At 40.8% G+C, this 17,067-nt stretch overlaps 1 protein-coding gene across 2 annotated transcripts in view; it reads left to right on the plus strand.

The window, feature by feature from the left end:
- The window catches only part of tspan32 (tetraspanin 32), a 58,886-nt gene that overhangs the window by 16,966 nt on the left and 24,853 nt on the right, over nt 1–17,067 (plus strand). For both annotated transcript variants that reach the window (XM_062967645.1, XM_003214822.4), the window contains exon 4: nt 6,811–6,885. In XM_062967645.1, the coding sequence (XP_062823715.1) occupies nt 6,811–6,885 (75 nt within the window). The remainder of the gene's footprint in view (nt 1–6,810; nt 6,886–17,067) is intronic.

The raw sequence follows: 17,067 nt of genomic DNA on the forward strand, positions 1-17,067 counted from the left end.
GCATACTCTCTATCAATGAAATTGTTGGTAGCTCCTGAGTCTATCATGGCGTGGATCATGACGGGTCCCTTTTTTGCTGACCATAAGGTGACCACTAGAAGGAACAGGACCCCGGTTGGCGGCTCTTGAATGGGTTTCTTGACCGGGTTGGCGAGCCTCTCTACGCCCGGTCGTTGGCTTCCCCCGCCGGCTGTGTGCCAGCCGCCTCAGACGTCTTCGTCTCCGTGGAGGACGCCGCCGCAAGACGGGCGGCGGGCTTCCCTTTGGCTGGGCACTCTCTGGCGAAGTGGCCCCCATTCCCGCAATACCAACAGAGATTTAGGCGTTGGCGGCGGGCCTTCTCGGCGGCATCTAATCTGGGACGCACATTGCCCAACTGCATCGGCACCTCCTCGCTCCCTCTGGGGTATGGGGATGGTGGTGGGGGTCTCCACACTGGACGCGGCTGAACGCTGGCGGGAGCGGGGGGTTTTGCCCCAGCTCTACCGCTCTGGCCTCGTACCCACTGCTTCCTGTTGGCAATCATGACTTCAGCCCGTAAACATTGATCGATGAGTGCTTCCAGCGTTTGGGGAGGATCCACCTTGGAGATTTCCTCCAGCATTTCAATGTTGAGACCCTCCCGAAATTGTCCTCTGAGGGCAACATCGTTCCAGCCGGTGTTGTGGGCCAGCACTCGGAATTCGGCTATGTACTGAGACATGGGTCTGTCTCCTTGGAAGAGGCGGCGGAGTTTGTGCCCGGCTGCCTCCAAATTGTCCTCGATTCCCCAGGTCGCCTTAAGGTGGTCCAAGAAATGTTGCGCTGACCTTAGATGTGGGGAGGCTTGGTCGAACAGAGCCGTCGCCCAGTTAGCCGCTGGCCCGTCTAGGAGACTGTAAATCCACGCCACCTTGATGTCTTCCTGGGGAAACTCGGCATCACGGGCCTCTAGATAAGCTTGGCATTGGCGACGGAAAACATGAACCTTAGAAGCTTCTCCAGTAAACTTGGTTGGCAACGCCATGGCCGGAAGACGGATTCCGCGTTCCTTCAAACCCTTTATTTCTCCATCCTGTGCATTGAGCTTATCACGGATTCGGTCCACCTCTTCCTTGTCGATGGTGTAGGTAATCGGCTGGCCGCTCGGCCCAGGTACGACTCCGGTAGACATTCTGGCCGAGGTTAATTGGTGCTTAGGGTGGCGGAGTCAAACTGTCACGACCCAGGCTACAGAGCACCAATAACCATACGCAGAGGCCAGATTCTATCTAATATCTTTATTAAGGAAATATATAAAGTTAGTAAAAGCAAATGTAAAAGTTAGTCCAGAAGTAGACCTTTCAGGGAAGGTCAAAATTAGTCCAAAGAAACAATGTCCAATATGAAATATTAAGGTCCAAAGTTGTAATCCAATAACCGAAACACTCACTTTGCCAGGCAAAGTGAGGGGAGATGACAAGGTCCTTTAGTCCATGAACTTGAGCGAGGCTAGGAAATAACTTGATACTTGAAACAAGGCTTGAAACGTGGAACAAGGTAACGAGGAACAAGAACAAGGTCCGTGGAATAACTTGGTAAAATCCGTGAAACAAGGCAAGGTTTAGTCCTGGGAAAACAAGGCAAGGTCCGTTGGTAAACAAAGGCTGGGAAACAGGAGCGAAGGCTGGAACCAAGGCAAGGCTTGAGCAGGGACGAGGCTAGAAACGGAGCGCGCTGTCCAGACACAACTCGCTCCGGAGGCTGACGAATTGACTCCGCAAAGTTACTCCGCGGGTAAAACACCTATATAGAGTCTAACTCTCCCGCCGAGAGCAGTTCTCTGGGAACCAGAAACGAAAGCTAATCTCTGAGACCAGATGTTTGACTCCTTAAAGATTCTCATGGAAAGTAGGCTTAATTGGCAAATTCTTAGCAATTATTCTCGCACTCCTGCGCGAGGCTGCTTCCAAGCCTCTCTGTTGTTTACAAAACTCATGGCGAGAAAACACTGGAGATGTAGCCTCAGTATTTGTTTGACATACTTCTGGAACATAATCCTCTTGCAGGTGCAAGGTTCCCAGATCTGGCTGGGAAGAATCTGTCTGGGAAGAATCCAGTTCTGACTGGGAAGGTAAAAAACCCAAGTTTTCTTCTTCATCAGGTATCACAATGTCATGAGCAGGACTACAAGGCCCATGAGTCATCACACTATATGAGTGTCAGAATAATTGCTTTTGGTTCTAGGAAGTCACAGTAAATATAACTAGCCTGCATTCTTGTACATTATTGCATACGAGGATGACCAATTGCTTTCTGTGGGATTAACTTGACTGTAACTTCAGGAGAGTCTGAAAGTTTTAGCAGCATACAACTGATCCAAATAGTAGAATTAAGTCCCACATCTAAAGGAAGGAGGGAGTTAATGTGTCCATCAGTGCAACAGGAACCAAGAGATAAACAAGTGTTTGTTGTGGTGGGGAGAAAGAGAAAATGCACGTGTCAGTTAATTTCTGCAGCAGTTGTTCTTAATCTCGGGCCTTCCAGATATTTTGGATTTCAAACCCCAGAATTTCTTACCATTGGCTATCATGGACTTCTGGAAGCTAACATCTATATATGGCCTGTGGGACTGGAGGTTGAAAACAAGATTTCATGCAGATATTCTGCCTCTCTAAAACTGTGATGGGAAACTTCAGTGTGTCTAGGGGCCAGTTTTCTCCCCAGGACTTTCTAGAAAACACATGAATTCTCAAAAGTGCCAAAAATTGAGACCAGTGGAAGTTCACTTCCTTTTTGCAGGGAGAGGAGGGGTGAGTAAATTTTAAATGAGCTATTTTTAAAAGAATATCTGTTCCTACAGATTTGCAGGAAAGGATGATCTTTTTTCCCTATGTAAGCGGTCAACTTAGGAGCACTGGGGGGGGGGGGGGTAGATGTGGTCCCATAGTCACAGTTTGCCACTTCTGTGCAAGACTATTGGACTATTGTGTCTTACTCTTGAAGCCTTTCATGCCCGTAGTCTAGACAGCCGAGATGTTGCCGCATACTGATCAGTGTTGTCTGTGAAGAGTTGCTAGCAGAAATGTCTTTGGCCAATATTCAAGGGAGCTGTGTGGTTACTATGGACATCAAGGATGATGTCACTGTTGTTGTGCTGCATTGGCTGCGCTGTTACAGAAAGGAAATGATACCGACAAGATGCTGCCAGCAAAACAGTCACACAGTAGTTATCTTGGTGGAAGCACGAGATCAAGCTGTTAGTCTGAGCTAAACTTTGTCACTCTCAACTAGCTAGCAGAATGTATTTTCTCAGGTCTTGTCATTTCTCAGATACTGGAATGAGGTTTCCTACTTTCCTACTAGTGTTAAGTGCTATTTAATGCATTAAAATGTAGACATGATGCTAGATAGGTTTACAATCTCATCCAGATTATTGTACCATGTGAACAATTCTGAGCTGAAGATAGTACATTAAAAGATCGCAATATCTTGCTAATGAAGCTTTGCTTTCATATGCATTGGCAAATTATATGTCCTTCCTAACAGAGGTTTTGTTGTGAATGAGCCTTCTGGGGCCAACGATACTACTGATAGTAGCAGGAAGAGAAGAAAGATTCCTCGGGAGCAAGACTCACTTGAAGAGTTACAGAGAAAGAGGCTTAGAGAGATATTTGAGGAATCAACAGATGAGGATTCATTTGAGGGTTTTGAAGGGGAGGATGTTGAAATGGATGTTGGGGATGTGGTACGGGTAGAAGAGGATGGCATGGACTGGACACGCGCTCCAGAGGGTTGTGATGGGGAGACTGGGCTCACTGGTAATGGGGACGCTGAGGAAACATGAGGTCCTTCAGGATCAGACCCAAGGTGGTCTAATTGGAGGAATGGGGATAGTTCCACAGCTGCGGGTAGGTCTGGGCGTCGGCAGGACGGTTCCAGCTCGGATGAAGAATGGGAGCAACCTGTGGGAAGGGCAGTGCCCAGCTCGAGTTCTGAAGACGAGTTGTAAATAAATTGAGGGCATTTGGCCATTGGCCCTTGCATGTGGCAAGGTGGTTGTTGGGCGCCATTGGGTTTCGTGTTCGTGTTCCTGAAGACTGGCTTGGGACTGTGCAACCGACGTAAGTTTATTCCGGGTTACTTCTACGACGGGGGCTGGAACTGTGTGGGTTTTCCTTAGACTTCATTGTGATTACTGTCTGCATTAGTTCACCTCCGTCGTTTTGGCTACTTGTTTCAACCTGTTGACGAGGACTTTGCTGTGATGACTTCTCATCTTGGACCTTGGACTGGACATCGTTTTGGCATTACTCTTCGCTCCCTATTCTGGCTTGGCTTCATTCTCAACCCTGTAACTACTCTCCGTTACTGATCGTTGGCTTCATTCCTGACCCTGAAGTAACGCTCCGCTCCCAATTACAGTTTGACTCCTGGTTCTGCAGTTACTCTCCGTTACTGACCGTTGGCTTTGTTCCTGACCCTGAAGTAATGCTCTGCTCCCAATTACAGTGTGACTCTTGGTTCTGCAGTTATGCTCCGTTACTAGCCACTGGTTTGGCTTCTGACCCTGCAGTAACTCTTTGTCCTTTGTTACTTTGTTTCTGGTACCGGTTTGTTTGCGCTGTTTCCGGCGGCAAAGTTTGGCCCAGTTTGGGACATTGTTTATTTTGGACCCTTGGGAATTCGGCCCGCAGTTTGCTTTGCCTTCTTCAAGTCATCCTGCAATTTTGAGCAGAATCTAAGCAGTTCTGTTTTAATCCGGATTATATCTCTGGATAATCCGGATTATACTCTGGTTTGGTTTTTTGGAGTTTTTTCAGTTTAAATGTCTTTTTCACACTGATGTTTAAGTGTTGCAAGCTCCTGTGTTTGTTTTATGAGCTTTTTTAAGCTGTTTATGCAATAAACTGTATTTCCATCCATTGGCTGGCGTCTGACCTTGACAGGTTTGTAGCTTATTTTTGGAGCTACACCATTCCCCAAGGTGTAATTGTTGGAAAATGTATAGGGAATTTTTAATATTTCATAGCAGACCACATCAGTATGTCTTCCATTACACCTTATCAATCTCTGCATACTTCAATGCAGTCCCAACCCTGACTGGCATGCCAGCAGTTCTTATCTCCTGATTATCAAAGGTGTTTGCAGTGTCAAACTCCATTTTTAAATTATTCATTGCTGGAAACAAGAAAATCATGTGCTCAAGACTAAATTCATCATCACTGTATACTTTGTGGCCTTCTTGAACTAATAGTTTAACCTCTACTATATTTTAAGAATCTTAGTTCTTATCAGCAACAGATGCCTGATGCATTTGGAGGTTTCTGTTCCAGTTTACACTGCTGTCTACTTTTCGGAAGAAGGTATTTGCCATGGGACCATTTTGGAAAATGGCTTCCCTATGGTGAATGCTCCCCTGTTTTGCTCAGAAGATAGTGGGAAGGTGTGTGTTCCAGGTTGATTTTGATTTTGCATGTTATGAGCCATCAAAGGAGGCATCGCCATGGAGCTTCTATGGCAGTGGTTCTCAATCTATAACTTTCAGAAATCCCAGCCAGTTTATCAGCTCTTAGGATTTCTGGGAGTTGAAGGCCAAAACATCTGAGGACCCACAGGTTGAGAACCACTGTTCTATGGTATGTTCTCTAGTCTTCATTAAGAACTAAGCTGATAGAATAGATGGTTTCTTGAGAATCAGTACACTCATAGAACCTCCACTAAGTGTCTGCCAACATCCAATGATTGAGTCAATATGATTTGCCTGAGGATTTCCACTGGAAGTTGACCATAGAATCACCCTGCAAGACCAGGACATTCTGGAAAGGTGTTTTCTTGGGGGGGGGGGGGGGGGAATAAACTTTAAAAAAAAATTCCACTTTGCCAGGCATCATGGGCCATTAACCTGAACCAAAGTGGAGGGCCTACTGTACACGGCATATGATGGTTATTTGAAAGTATGAATATTGTCAAAAATAGATTAAATAAAGAATTTGGAAGTGAACATTTGCTGTCAAAATCATTCAATGAAGACAAAAGTACCACATATTTACATTTAAGCCTGTTTTGTTAGGTATCTAAAGATATTAGGAAATGAAACTAAAAAGAGAAAATACTATATACTTTCTTTCTACCCATTAGTTGGTAACTTATGCATTTTAAATCATATCATACATAGTCCTTTTCTTGCAGTGTTTCCAAAAGGCATTCATTCTTAAGGCTCTGATAATGAGCAAAGATTTAAAAACTGGATTGCATAATTGGTAATGAGCCAAACAATAAATCAACTATAATGCTTTGAAAGTGGAGGGATTAAGAAAGAGTCTAATGAACTGAATGAATGAAGTGCATGTCTCTGAAAGTGAGTGAAGAAGAGAGAGAAGGAAAAGGAAGAGGAGGATGTATATGGGGGAGATGATGTGGGAGACAGGGATAGAAAAGATAGGAAAACAAAAAGATGGGCGGGGGAGATGTAGAAAAGCAAGGGATTACAGAGAAACAAAAGGGTTCCAGATAAAGAGCCTAATGTGTCAGGGATGGAGACAGACTATCCATTGATTGGCAGGGTAGCTTGGTGACCCAGTTGTTCCATGAATATATGAACATGTTGGCAGCAAGCCTCAAGTATATTCAAATATTACTTCTTGTGTACAAAGGAGAAAAGGCTTAACAGCTGTTCTTACGGCATGAGGTTGCATTATGTGAAATCAACAAAGATGCTGTTGGTGTTGATTCTCCCATTGCATAAAAATATAAATGAATTTGCATATACTGTAAATACAAGTACTAGAAATGGCAATAACAACTTTCCCAGAAGCATTCATTATAACACTTTCCTTTCATTATCCATAGGGGTTCTTCTGCTTTGCGGTAGTGTTTTGTGCATCAATACAAGCAACATATTGGACAATTACCAACAGTGCTGTGGTAAGTACAGCTTCATAATGAAATGTCAAGGAAGACACTACATGAATAATATGTAAATACAGCAATGTGCATTGATTGTGAACTTTATTGTGTGATTTCACATATATAATAATAATAATAATAATAATAAATAATAATAATAATAATAATAATAATAACAACAACAACAACTTTATTCTTATAAATCCATCACCATCTCCCCAAAGGACTCGGGGTGACTTATATGGGGACCAAGCCCAGCATAAACAAGGAATTCAAAGTTACATAATAAAAACATATAACACATAAACAATATAATTAAAACAATTAAAACTGGAAACAATATAATTAAATCAATTAAAATCATAAAAATATCAATGCAATGAAAATTCAGCTTTACAAAACTATCACCAATATTGGAGGAGAGGTCTGAAAAATATAAATTGGAGATAAAAGCCATTTTTGCTCATAGATACATGCATACACATATGCACAAAGAAACATACTCAGAGTATGTTAATTAGCTAATTAGACTTTTTCAGTTTATGATTAATTAACATCCCTGCTTAATATTATAATCATATGGTTACAGTTACATGAAATATTTACAGTCTAGTCTTATGAATCTTTACCTGGAAGCCTGTTGACTAAATAGTGAATTATACGAAAGAAAGGTTTCATATGATTGAAGTCTTAATAGTGTAGAGTTGCAGCTGTAGGATAAAGTTGTCCATGTTATATCTCCTGACAAGGGGTTGTACAGCCGTGGGAGCTTCTGTTCAGTTGACCCACAGCTAAATATAGATGGTCCATGTACACCTGCGAAACATGGACCGTCTACAAATGTCACTCTCGACTTCTGGAATGATTCCATCAGTGTTACCTCCAAAAAAACTTATCAGTCCTTTCCATAATTAAAACTATTGATATTTCTCACAGTTAAAAGTGATATGCATCTATATTTATTAAATTATAGCATGTTTTAATATTAAGATGACAAAAGTTTATTTTGTCTATAAAAGATCATTTACAGTCATCAAATGAAACAGAAATAGCATTAAAATCTTGAGCCATCAATAGCTATTTCAAAGGTCAAACTAATAGGTCTTAATAAAATAATAATAATAATAATAATAATAATAATAATAATAATAATAATAATAATTATTATTATTATTATTATTATTGACACAACGACATTGTATGACACAGCAAACAAGATAGATATGCTGGATTTCATATCACAAAATCACAAGTCGAACACTTCCCAAGTGTCTAGGACTGTGTGATGTATTTTCGGATGATGCGTGCAGATCCCAGTAAGGTGGCCTTTTGCAGTTGGCAGATCGTAATTTTGTCAATGTCTATTGTCTCCAAATGCCGGCTGAGATCTTTTGGCACGGCACCCAGTGTGCCCATCACCACTGGGACCACCTGCACTGGTTTCTGCCAGAGTCTTTGAAGTTCAATCTTGAGGTCCTGATAGCGGCTGAGTTTTTCCTGTTGTTTTTCTTCAATGCGACTGTCACCTGGGATGGCAACATCAATGATCCAAACCTTGTTCTTTTCCACAACTGTGATGTCTGGTGTGTTGTGTTCCAGAACTTTGTCAGTCTGGATTCGGAAGTCCCACAGTATCTTCACAGTATATTATTATTATTATTATTATTATTATTATTATTATTATTATTATTATTATTACTGCTCTTTCTTGAAAATCCCAAGAGTGCCACTGAAATAGATTGTGTAGTTCAAATGAAAAAGTACTTCTCATCATCATTCTGATTTGTATGATAGAGGATTGGTAGTATATATTCCCCCATCAGATCAGTTTTTCTTAGTAACATGCTTAAAACAAAAACAGAAGCAGTATCATTAATCATACATCTTATGAGCTGCCAAGGAGAAAGCTGGTCCTGAAAGATAATGCAACAATCAGCCGTATGGTCAGCAAGAGTTAGCAAGATAAGTATAAGGTGCAAGGAGAACAAGACAAGACCTCACAAAGCTCTGCATAGCAGCTATCAGTACAAGCACTCATGCTGATAACTGAGAATTGGCCTAGAATTATAAAGATGTTGCTATAAAACTGCAAAAAAAAAATAGCTTATACATGCAGGAAAATACCAGATATTGTAAAATCAGAGCTGAAAGTAAGCTCCAAGGTAATCAATTCCAACCCTTTCGATTCAGAAAATCCACTACTACAACATTCAATACATTTTCATTTAACACGTGGCTATCTAGTCTGTGCATAAAAACCTCTCACTTTCTACTTTCTCAAGAAGCCTGTTTCCATTTATGTATTAACCACTATATGAGAAGTAACATGTAAGCTTTGGGTACAGACTGTTCAGAACTTTGAAACAGGGATTACATCTACCCCAGGCATGAGCAAACGTTTTTGCCTTGGGGCCGCATTGCGGGCCTGGCTGGAAGGGCCGAGCCAGAAGGTGGGGGGGGGGGGGCAGGTACATGCTGGGTGAGGTGGGCCCAGGAGGAGGAGGGTCTGGGGGAGGGTGGGGTTTAGAGGGGGCAGGGCAGGGTGCAAGTCATCCTGAGGTTGTCCTCTAGACATTAGGACGGGGCTGCTCGCCCCATCCTTATACCGGAAGGAAAGCGAGACATGCAGTAACTGCACTGATCCTCTTCCTCCAATCCTCAGGTTGTCCTCTTGGCATTATGTGGGAGAAGGGTGAGACAGGAGGTGGCTAAGAGTGCTCTAGGGGGCTCTCAGCCACCGTATGCCTTCCTTAAGCCATCCTAATGCCGGGAGGAGGGCGAGACATACGGTGGCTGAGAACATTCCAGAGTGCTCTCAGCTGCTACATGCCTTCCTCCCCCATCTTTTTGGCATAAGGACCCGGCGGGTCACTGTGTTCTTCTGTCATGAAGACAGAGAAAACTAGGAGGACCTGGAGTAAGCACTCAGGGGGCCACATTCTGCCCTGGGCCTTAGTTTGACCATGCCTGATATACACTGTAGAATTAATGACGCCACTTTCACTGCCATGGTTCAAAACTATGAAATCATGGGAATTGTAATTTTACAAGCCCTTTAGCCTTCTCTGCCAAAGAATCCCAGTGCTTCGCCAAACTACAGACCCCAAGATTTCATAGCATTCAGCCATGACAATTAAATGGTGTGAAAACGTATTCCTTCTGTAAATGCACCCATGGTACTATCAAAATAATAGTATTTACCAAGATCCACATTGCTCTAATCTAACCAAGCTACTGAAATTTCCATTCTAAAGAGGTACCTAGAAGGTAGTTGAGGGGCAACAGGCTTGAATCCAAAGTAATACAGAAACTCTGAGGGGCAACTCTGGGATGTACCTCAGAGTAGAAGTCCGTGGCCTGTAGTTCAGATTCAGAACCAACCAGACATGGCTACTAGTCAGGCATATATAAGCCTACAGATGCTCATTTTATTTCATTTTAATTTACTTTGAAAACATGTGATCTTTTTCTACCACATAATTGTGCTTATTCCTAAATAAATAAGCTTAGCTTCTTGGCAGGCGAACCCTATGGTCCAATGACAGCAGGTAACTCCCATTTCAGTGGCATAGTGATACCCTCTGCTCTTCAGTTTGAAGTTTAAAGAGCTATCAAATACTGAATGTTATTCCCAAAATACAACAATCAACTTAAATATCTGTTTTAACGTTTAGATGAAACTCATAGGGGAATTTACTATCCCAGTCATATGGGAGTCACCAGACATCACAACTGTCAGCATTAATAATACTGTGCTTTCTGTTTAAATCATGTTTGGAATATCTTATAACTAGCATTGGCAAACAGGAGTGTTTGTAGTGCAATCCATATAATTCAGGGCCCACTGAGATGAATGTGAGTTACTCCCTGACTACTAAGTGAGTGTGAAATTGTGGCCTGATTCATAGTAGAGATATGCCGTTTCTATATCTTTGCCCTAGCTCAAACATTTTAAAATCGCAGAGCTTGGGAAAATTACATTTTTAAAATCCCCCAAAACGGCCCTGCTGTCTGGGGGACTTTGAGAGATGTAATCCAAACAAATAACATTTAGACAGATAGTATCACTGCAAAACAGCTTTTAGAGATGGGCTATGGTTATCAGTCTTCAATAGACCATGGAACTAGCCAGTAGCCAAAATCAGAAGACAAACTGGAAGGCAGGAACAAATAACCAGAAACACACTAACGGGAGTATCTTGCTGCTCATACAATGCTTTCTGCCCAAAGGGATTAAAAGCCAGATTCAACTTTAAAATAGGTAGAGCTCCTCTATTCCTTACCTTTTATTTTAGGAATTTTCATGTCTGTTGACATTTGTCAGTCTGTATATGTATATGTTAGCAGTTCCCCAGACCACTGGCTTGCTCACATAAGCATCTAAATTCAACAGTATTGCTGATAGGCAGGTATAACATCAACATTCCCTCTAAATAATATTAAGTACATGGTTGTCCAAAATGCATGGCACCACATGTTTTGCACTTCCCCTAATTTTGGAATACCTGTATTTGCACATATGTTTAAAATGAAATATCTTGGAGATGGAATCCAAGTTTAAATATGAATTTTATTTATGTTTCGTATACACTTTATAAATGTAGCCTAAAGCTATTTTCATACAATTTTAAAAATAATTTTGTGTGTGAAATAATATTTGTTTACATCAGAAAGCAAAGTTATCACTGTCTCAGTCTTCCATGGAGACAATCTTCATGTTTTGCAGTATTTTGGATTTTAGTATTCTAGATAAGGGAAGCTCAACGTTTATTGGAATTTCAAAATATTTAACAAGGAAAAATAAAACATGTGGCTTTGAAATCTTTAAGATTATTTGTTTACATTGTCAAATCAGTAACATTCATTTCCACTCCCCTTGGGAAGGATTGCAACCTTCTCAATCTGTGTACATTTTTATCTTAAACTTTGCATTACAAATGTGGAAACAGGCATCTTATATCATATTGGAACATGTTTACTTCTCCACTGAGCCTGAAACCTGCAAGTCAGAAGTTTAACAAAGTGAGGAGTTGTACATCAACTCCAGCATTTTTGAAAGTATATTATTCATCGCAGTGTCAGAACTATTGTATGGGTCAAAGTATTCATACCAAAGGGCAATCCTTCAGAAGTTCTACTCACACCCTATCCCTCCCTTAATCGTATTCGTTCTTCTTGCTGGTAAATATTGAGAGTAAATAACAATATCTCAAGGAAATAATGCTGTTCTTGGTTAAACCCTTGTTTCAAAAGAACTGTGAGCATATATTGTATTACATGCACAGGCAACAGGTAGCCTTCTTATTTACTTTTAATCCATTTTGTAATAGAAGGATGCTTTGGACTTCCATAAAATTCCACCTTTTCTGTTTTCCCCAAGACTTGTTCTAAAGCTAGCATGCTTTTAGACTCCACATAAACAATTAATGCATGCATCAAAGTCACAGTGCCAGTAACCACATTTGCCTTTGGTAGCCAACAGTACAAGAGACAAAAAGCCTTGAAAGAAAGAAAAAAATGCCATTGAAGATTAAATGAATCCCCCACTAAAAAAGAATAGTTCAATATGCTTGTGTTTTGGATTAGATAAGAAGGTCCCTGAACCCTGCCACAGTGTAATATGTACACCTCTATAATCTCACCTACAGCTTTCTCAGGGGAGAAAAAAGAGTTAATAATGTGAATAAATCACCTATATATGTAATTATATGCATTTTCTGCTAGTTAACAACAAAAGCACCATCCTTTCTGAAAATTTTATAGCAAAAACATGATGCTCAGAACATAATGGCAGCCTTTTTAGTAAGGCCCTGCTGTTACCACTGCTTCCTTATGCACTGTGGTCTGGAATGGATTATCCAATGTTACTCTGTGATGGATCATCTGTAAACCTCCAATTGCTCCTAAAATATTGCAATTAGATGTTGCCTTTGCATCTATTGTGCTTGATTCTAGTGACAGGCCAGATGGAAAGCACATGATGCTGGATGCTGAAAACAAACAAGCAAGCGATCAGATTAGTTTATAATCCTTCTCTCACGGACAGATGTGAATATGGAGAGCTTTCTGTTAGTTACTGCTTAAGTACATAATAGTGACTCTTTTAGCCTACACAAACAGAGGTCTGCCACATAAGAATTCATGATTAGAACGCACTGTAACTTCACAGATGATAAACACCTCCATTCCATATATCTAAGCAATTGCCCCTTAAATCAACTGTATTTGATAATGCTGTTATTCAATTGCAGCCATGGTCAGTGGAGTCATCTTACTCCATAGGTAAAGGTTTTCCCTAACATTAAGTCTAGTTGTGTCCGACTCTTGGGGTTGGTGCTCATCTCCATTTCTAAGCTGAAGAGCCGGCATTGTCCATAGACACCTCCAAGATCATGTGGTTGGCATGACTGCATGGTGTGCCATTACCTTCCTCCCAGAATGGTACCTATTGATCTACCCACATTTGCAAGTTTTCAAACTACTAGGTTGGCAGAAGCTGGGGCTAACAGTGGGAGCTCACCCCACTCCCTGGATTTGAACTGCTAACCTTTTGGTCAGCAAATTCAACAGCTCAACTGTTTAACCCACTGCACCACTGGGGGGCTCCTGTCTTGCTATAGTGAGCATGTATTTACCTATATACAAATAGCCTTTGATTCTGCCTACCCAGATAAAATTGTGGAGTTGGTTAAAAGTAGATGACACAATAAAATAGATAGTGATTGCACTTATGTTTATCTTTAGGGACTTCACCACACAGGGGGATCCCCCCCCCCCCCCGGTGCAGTTTTGCCAGCTTCTTTGGTGAAATGGCAGGGATGAGGAGTGGTGTCTCTGCTGACATCGTCTCTGGCTATTGAGATTAAAGCCACTGATTTTTGCCTTCAGCCCATCTTTGTCCTATCTGGTCCTTTGGAACCTTAGCACTCTGGGCCCCGAACTCACTGTTTTAGTGAAGCTGAAATCACATAACAGAAATGTGGCTGAAAAGAACAACATGCTTTTCATTCCATCTCCACAGTTGTTCTGGTTGGCTCTTATAGGGAAGCTGTCAGATATTAGAACAAGAGACCCTCCTGCACTGCAGTTTGATGCCATTTTAACTGCCATGGCTCAATGCTATGGAATCCTGGGATTTGTAGCTTGGTGAGGCACCAATACTTTTTGACAGAGAAGGCTAAAGACCTTGTAAAACAACTCTTGTAGCCTTGAGTCATGGCAGTTAAAGTGGTGTTAAACTGCAGTAATTGTATAATGTAGATGCATCTCTAATTTTCCTTGCACTGGGTAAAGCGAGAAGTCATTTTATTTGTAGCCATGTTATGCGGCTAAGCCTTGATAATGAAATTACATATTCACTGGAGGTTTGGGTGCCCATTTCCCTTACTCCTTCCATCATTATGTATGTCTTCAAAATAATACTGGCATTTTATTTGTAGCATCATCTACCCCAACTTATTGCAAATGGAAGGGAAAACATCCTCCTACTTTAGCAATTCTGTTCGAAATGATGTGTCCCTGAATGTGTCTCTTAAGATTATTTAATGCTTTCCACATTTATTACTGAGAAGGGAGCCAATAGATCTCTTTCACTTCCTGATATCTCATCCTAATAATTGCTGAGCAGCCTGGACAAGAAACATATTGCTAGCTTTTATCACTTTCCCCAATGGGAACTGAAGTCTCTTTTGCTTTGAATTGATAGTCAAATATCTCAAGACAGTAGAGATAAAAAGATAAGCAGTGCTGATAGACTGAATAATGGGAACTAAAACTACACTAAGGTGGACTGTTGGGTATTTTTAAAACAAATGGGTCAAGCTCGTAATATCATTTGCCCATGACACCTCTTGTAAACACTGTTTTGAACTTCAAAAGAATTTGGATCAGAATGTGAAGTGGCACAAGTGTCCCCAACCAGAGTGATTTCTGTAGTTCTCACCTTTCCAGGCTTCCTGAATCATGCTGTCTCAAGCCAATGGGAGCAACAAAAATACAAAAAAGTGGATATTTAACTTGTGGATAAGAAAGTCATACTGTAGAAAGAGAAAATCTTGACCTGTTCTCCCTGAACGAATCTTTGTTTCATGTCTTGTAAATATAAGTTGCTATCCATTTATCATAAGATAAGCTCTCATTGAACTTAGTGGCTTGTATTTGAGTAGAAATATACATACTTTCAGACTACTTATGTGACAATCAATGACCTTTTATCTTTCTGGACAATCTGTTTGGGATGGGGCTTGAAAGCATCTTGTTTCAGTCCTTTCTGGAGAAGCAAGAGCAGAAAATGGTTCTGGGGGACTTTTGGTCACCCCTTGGCCACTGAGATTTGCAATGCTTCAGTGTTCAGTTGTGTCCATCACATTTTTCAATATGTGGGAGGATGTTTGGGAGGATGCTTCCAGGGATTTGGACTGATAAATCATTGGTATGTCGATGATGAGCTACAGTTCTGCTTCTTTTTCCTGCTGTGCAATCACAGGAAGCTGTCCAGGAACCCCTGGACAGATATCTAGCTAGCCAGTGGGAAGTGAGGTTGAAATATAGAAGAGTTAGCAAACTAAAACTTAATCCAGAATACTTCGGTATAGGAAATCTGATAAGCTAAGAGGTCGCTGCTTGCAAGAAATTGTTTTCATGCATTTTGGCTGGTTAAGTAGGTTCAGCCTTGTCCAGAAAAAAACTCTTAATTCTAATGCAGTGGTTCTCAACCTGGGGTCCCCAGATGTTTTTGGCCTACAACTCCCAGAAATCCTAGCCAGTTTTCCAGCTGTTAGGATTTCTGGAAGTTGAAGGCCAAAAACATCTGGGGACCCCCAGGTTGAGAACCACTGCTCTAATGAAAGATGGCATGGTTATTTCCTGGGCAGCCAGTGTAGCTAATTTTTATTCCAGATTTTTTTGAGAACTGGTTGTTTTACAAGAAAATGAGGTGTGTAGTTTTTGTACATTATACTATGATTATACAATTACACAATTTTTACCATTTTTTCATTACTTCGTTTATTTGCTTGCTTTATATTGTAAGCCAAGATGATACCAGGTTTTGGGAAAGAACTTGAGTATAAATAAAGCAACAGAATGAAATGGAACAGTGCACTCTGTATGGGGTTGCCCCTGAACATTATTCAGAAACTGTAGATGGCATGGAATTCAGTAGCTTAAAACACCAGAGGCAGTTGAGCTCATGCTACACCTATTCTGTGCCTTTTAATTTCCAGGCCGTGTTCAATCCCTTCAGATCCCTCAATTGTTAGAGCAATAGGACCCAAAGGTCTGCCTATGGTTGAATGTGCCTGCCCAACTCTAAGATCAGTGCCAAAAGCCCTACTCTATAGTTTAGAAGTGAGAGGCTTTAGGCAGATGGGTACTTTAGCAGCCCCACATCTTCAGAGAGATGCAAATGGCTTCCTAAGTGCTGGCATTAAAACAAAAACAAAAAAAAAACATACTAGAAGGCACATTTATTTCCATTGGCAATTAATGTTTTAATCTTTAGTTTCAATGAGTAAACATTTAAATTGCATTTTCATTTTTGTGTATACCTTGAAAACTGCCTTGTGAGAATGCTTTATGAATGCATTCTGAGAGACACATTAAACATATCTTAAATACATATTAGAGCATTAGGCTTGTCTACAGAGCTGGAGAAATCAGCTTTGTCTGGAATCAAAGTTATATGTGAGATACACACAGAGAGAGCAAAGCAAAGCAGAAGGAAATTATTTCCAAAATGACAACTTCTGTATATGTAATCTATATGCATAAATGTATACACAATTTATATTCATAAAGCATGAAGAAACTGAGTATTTTTTAGTTGTTCTAGATCAGTTTTTTAAAACCTGATTTTACTTTGTGTCATTATGGGCAAGTAGTGTGAAAAAATAAACAATATAAATGAATACAAAAATGGAGGAGAGAACAGAGATCAAGGGATGCTATCTATACCCTTAAAGCTTGAATAATCACAATTCATTATACCAATTCTCACTCTGGTCAGTCACATGTGAAAATAGTCCAAGGTGACCTCATTTTATAATCAATGTTTAATGGGGAAAAGCAAATTGTCCAACACCTTTATTGTTAACTTTTATCTTCTCCAACAGTTCTTTTGTGATTTTATTAGCTCTAATTAAAATGTGAGTGGGTGTAGATAAGAGAGCACGTTTTGGGCAAGGTGTGCGATATCTATCT

The sequence above is a fragment of the Anolis carolinensis genome, chromosome 1 (assembly GCF_035594765.1).
Source record: "Anolis carolinensis isolate JA03-04 chromosome 1, rAnoCar3.1.pri, whole genome shotgun sequence".
Lineage (NCBI taxonomy): Eukaryota > Metazoa > Chordata > Lepidosauria > Squamata > Dactyloidae > Anolis > Anolis carolinensis.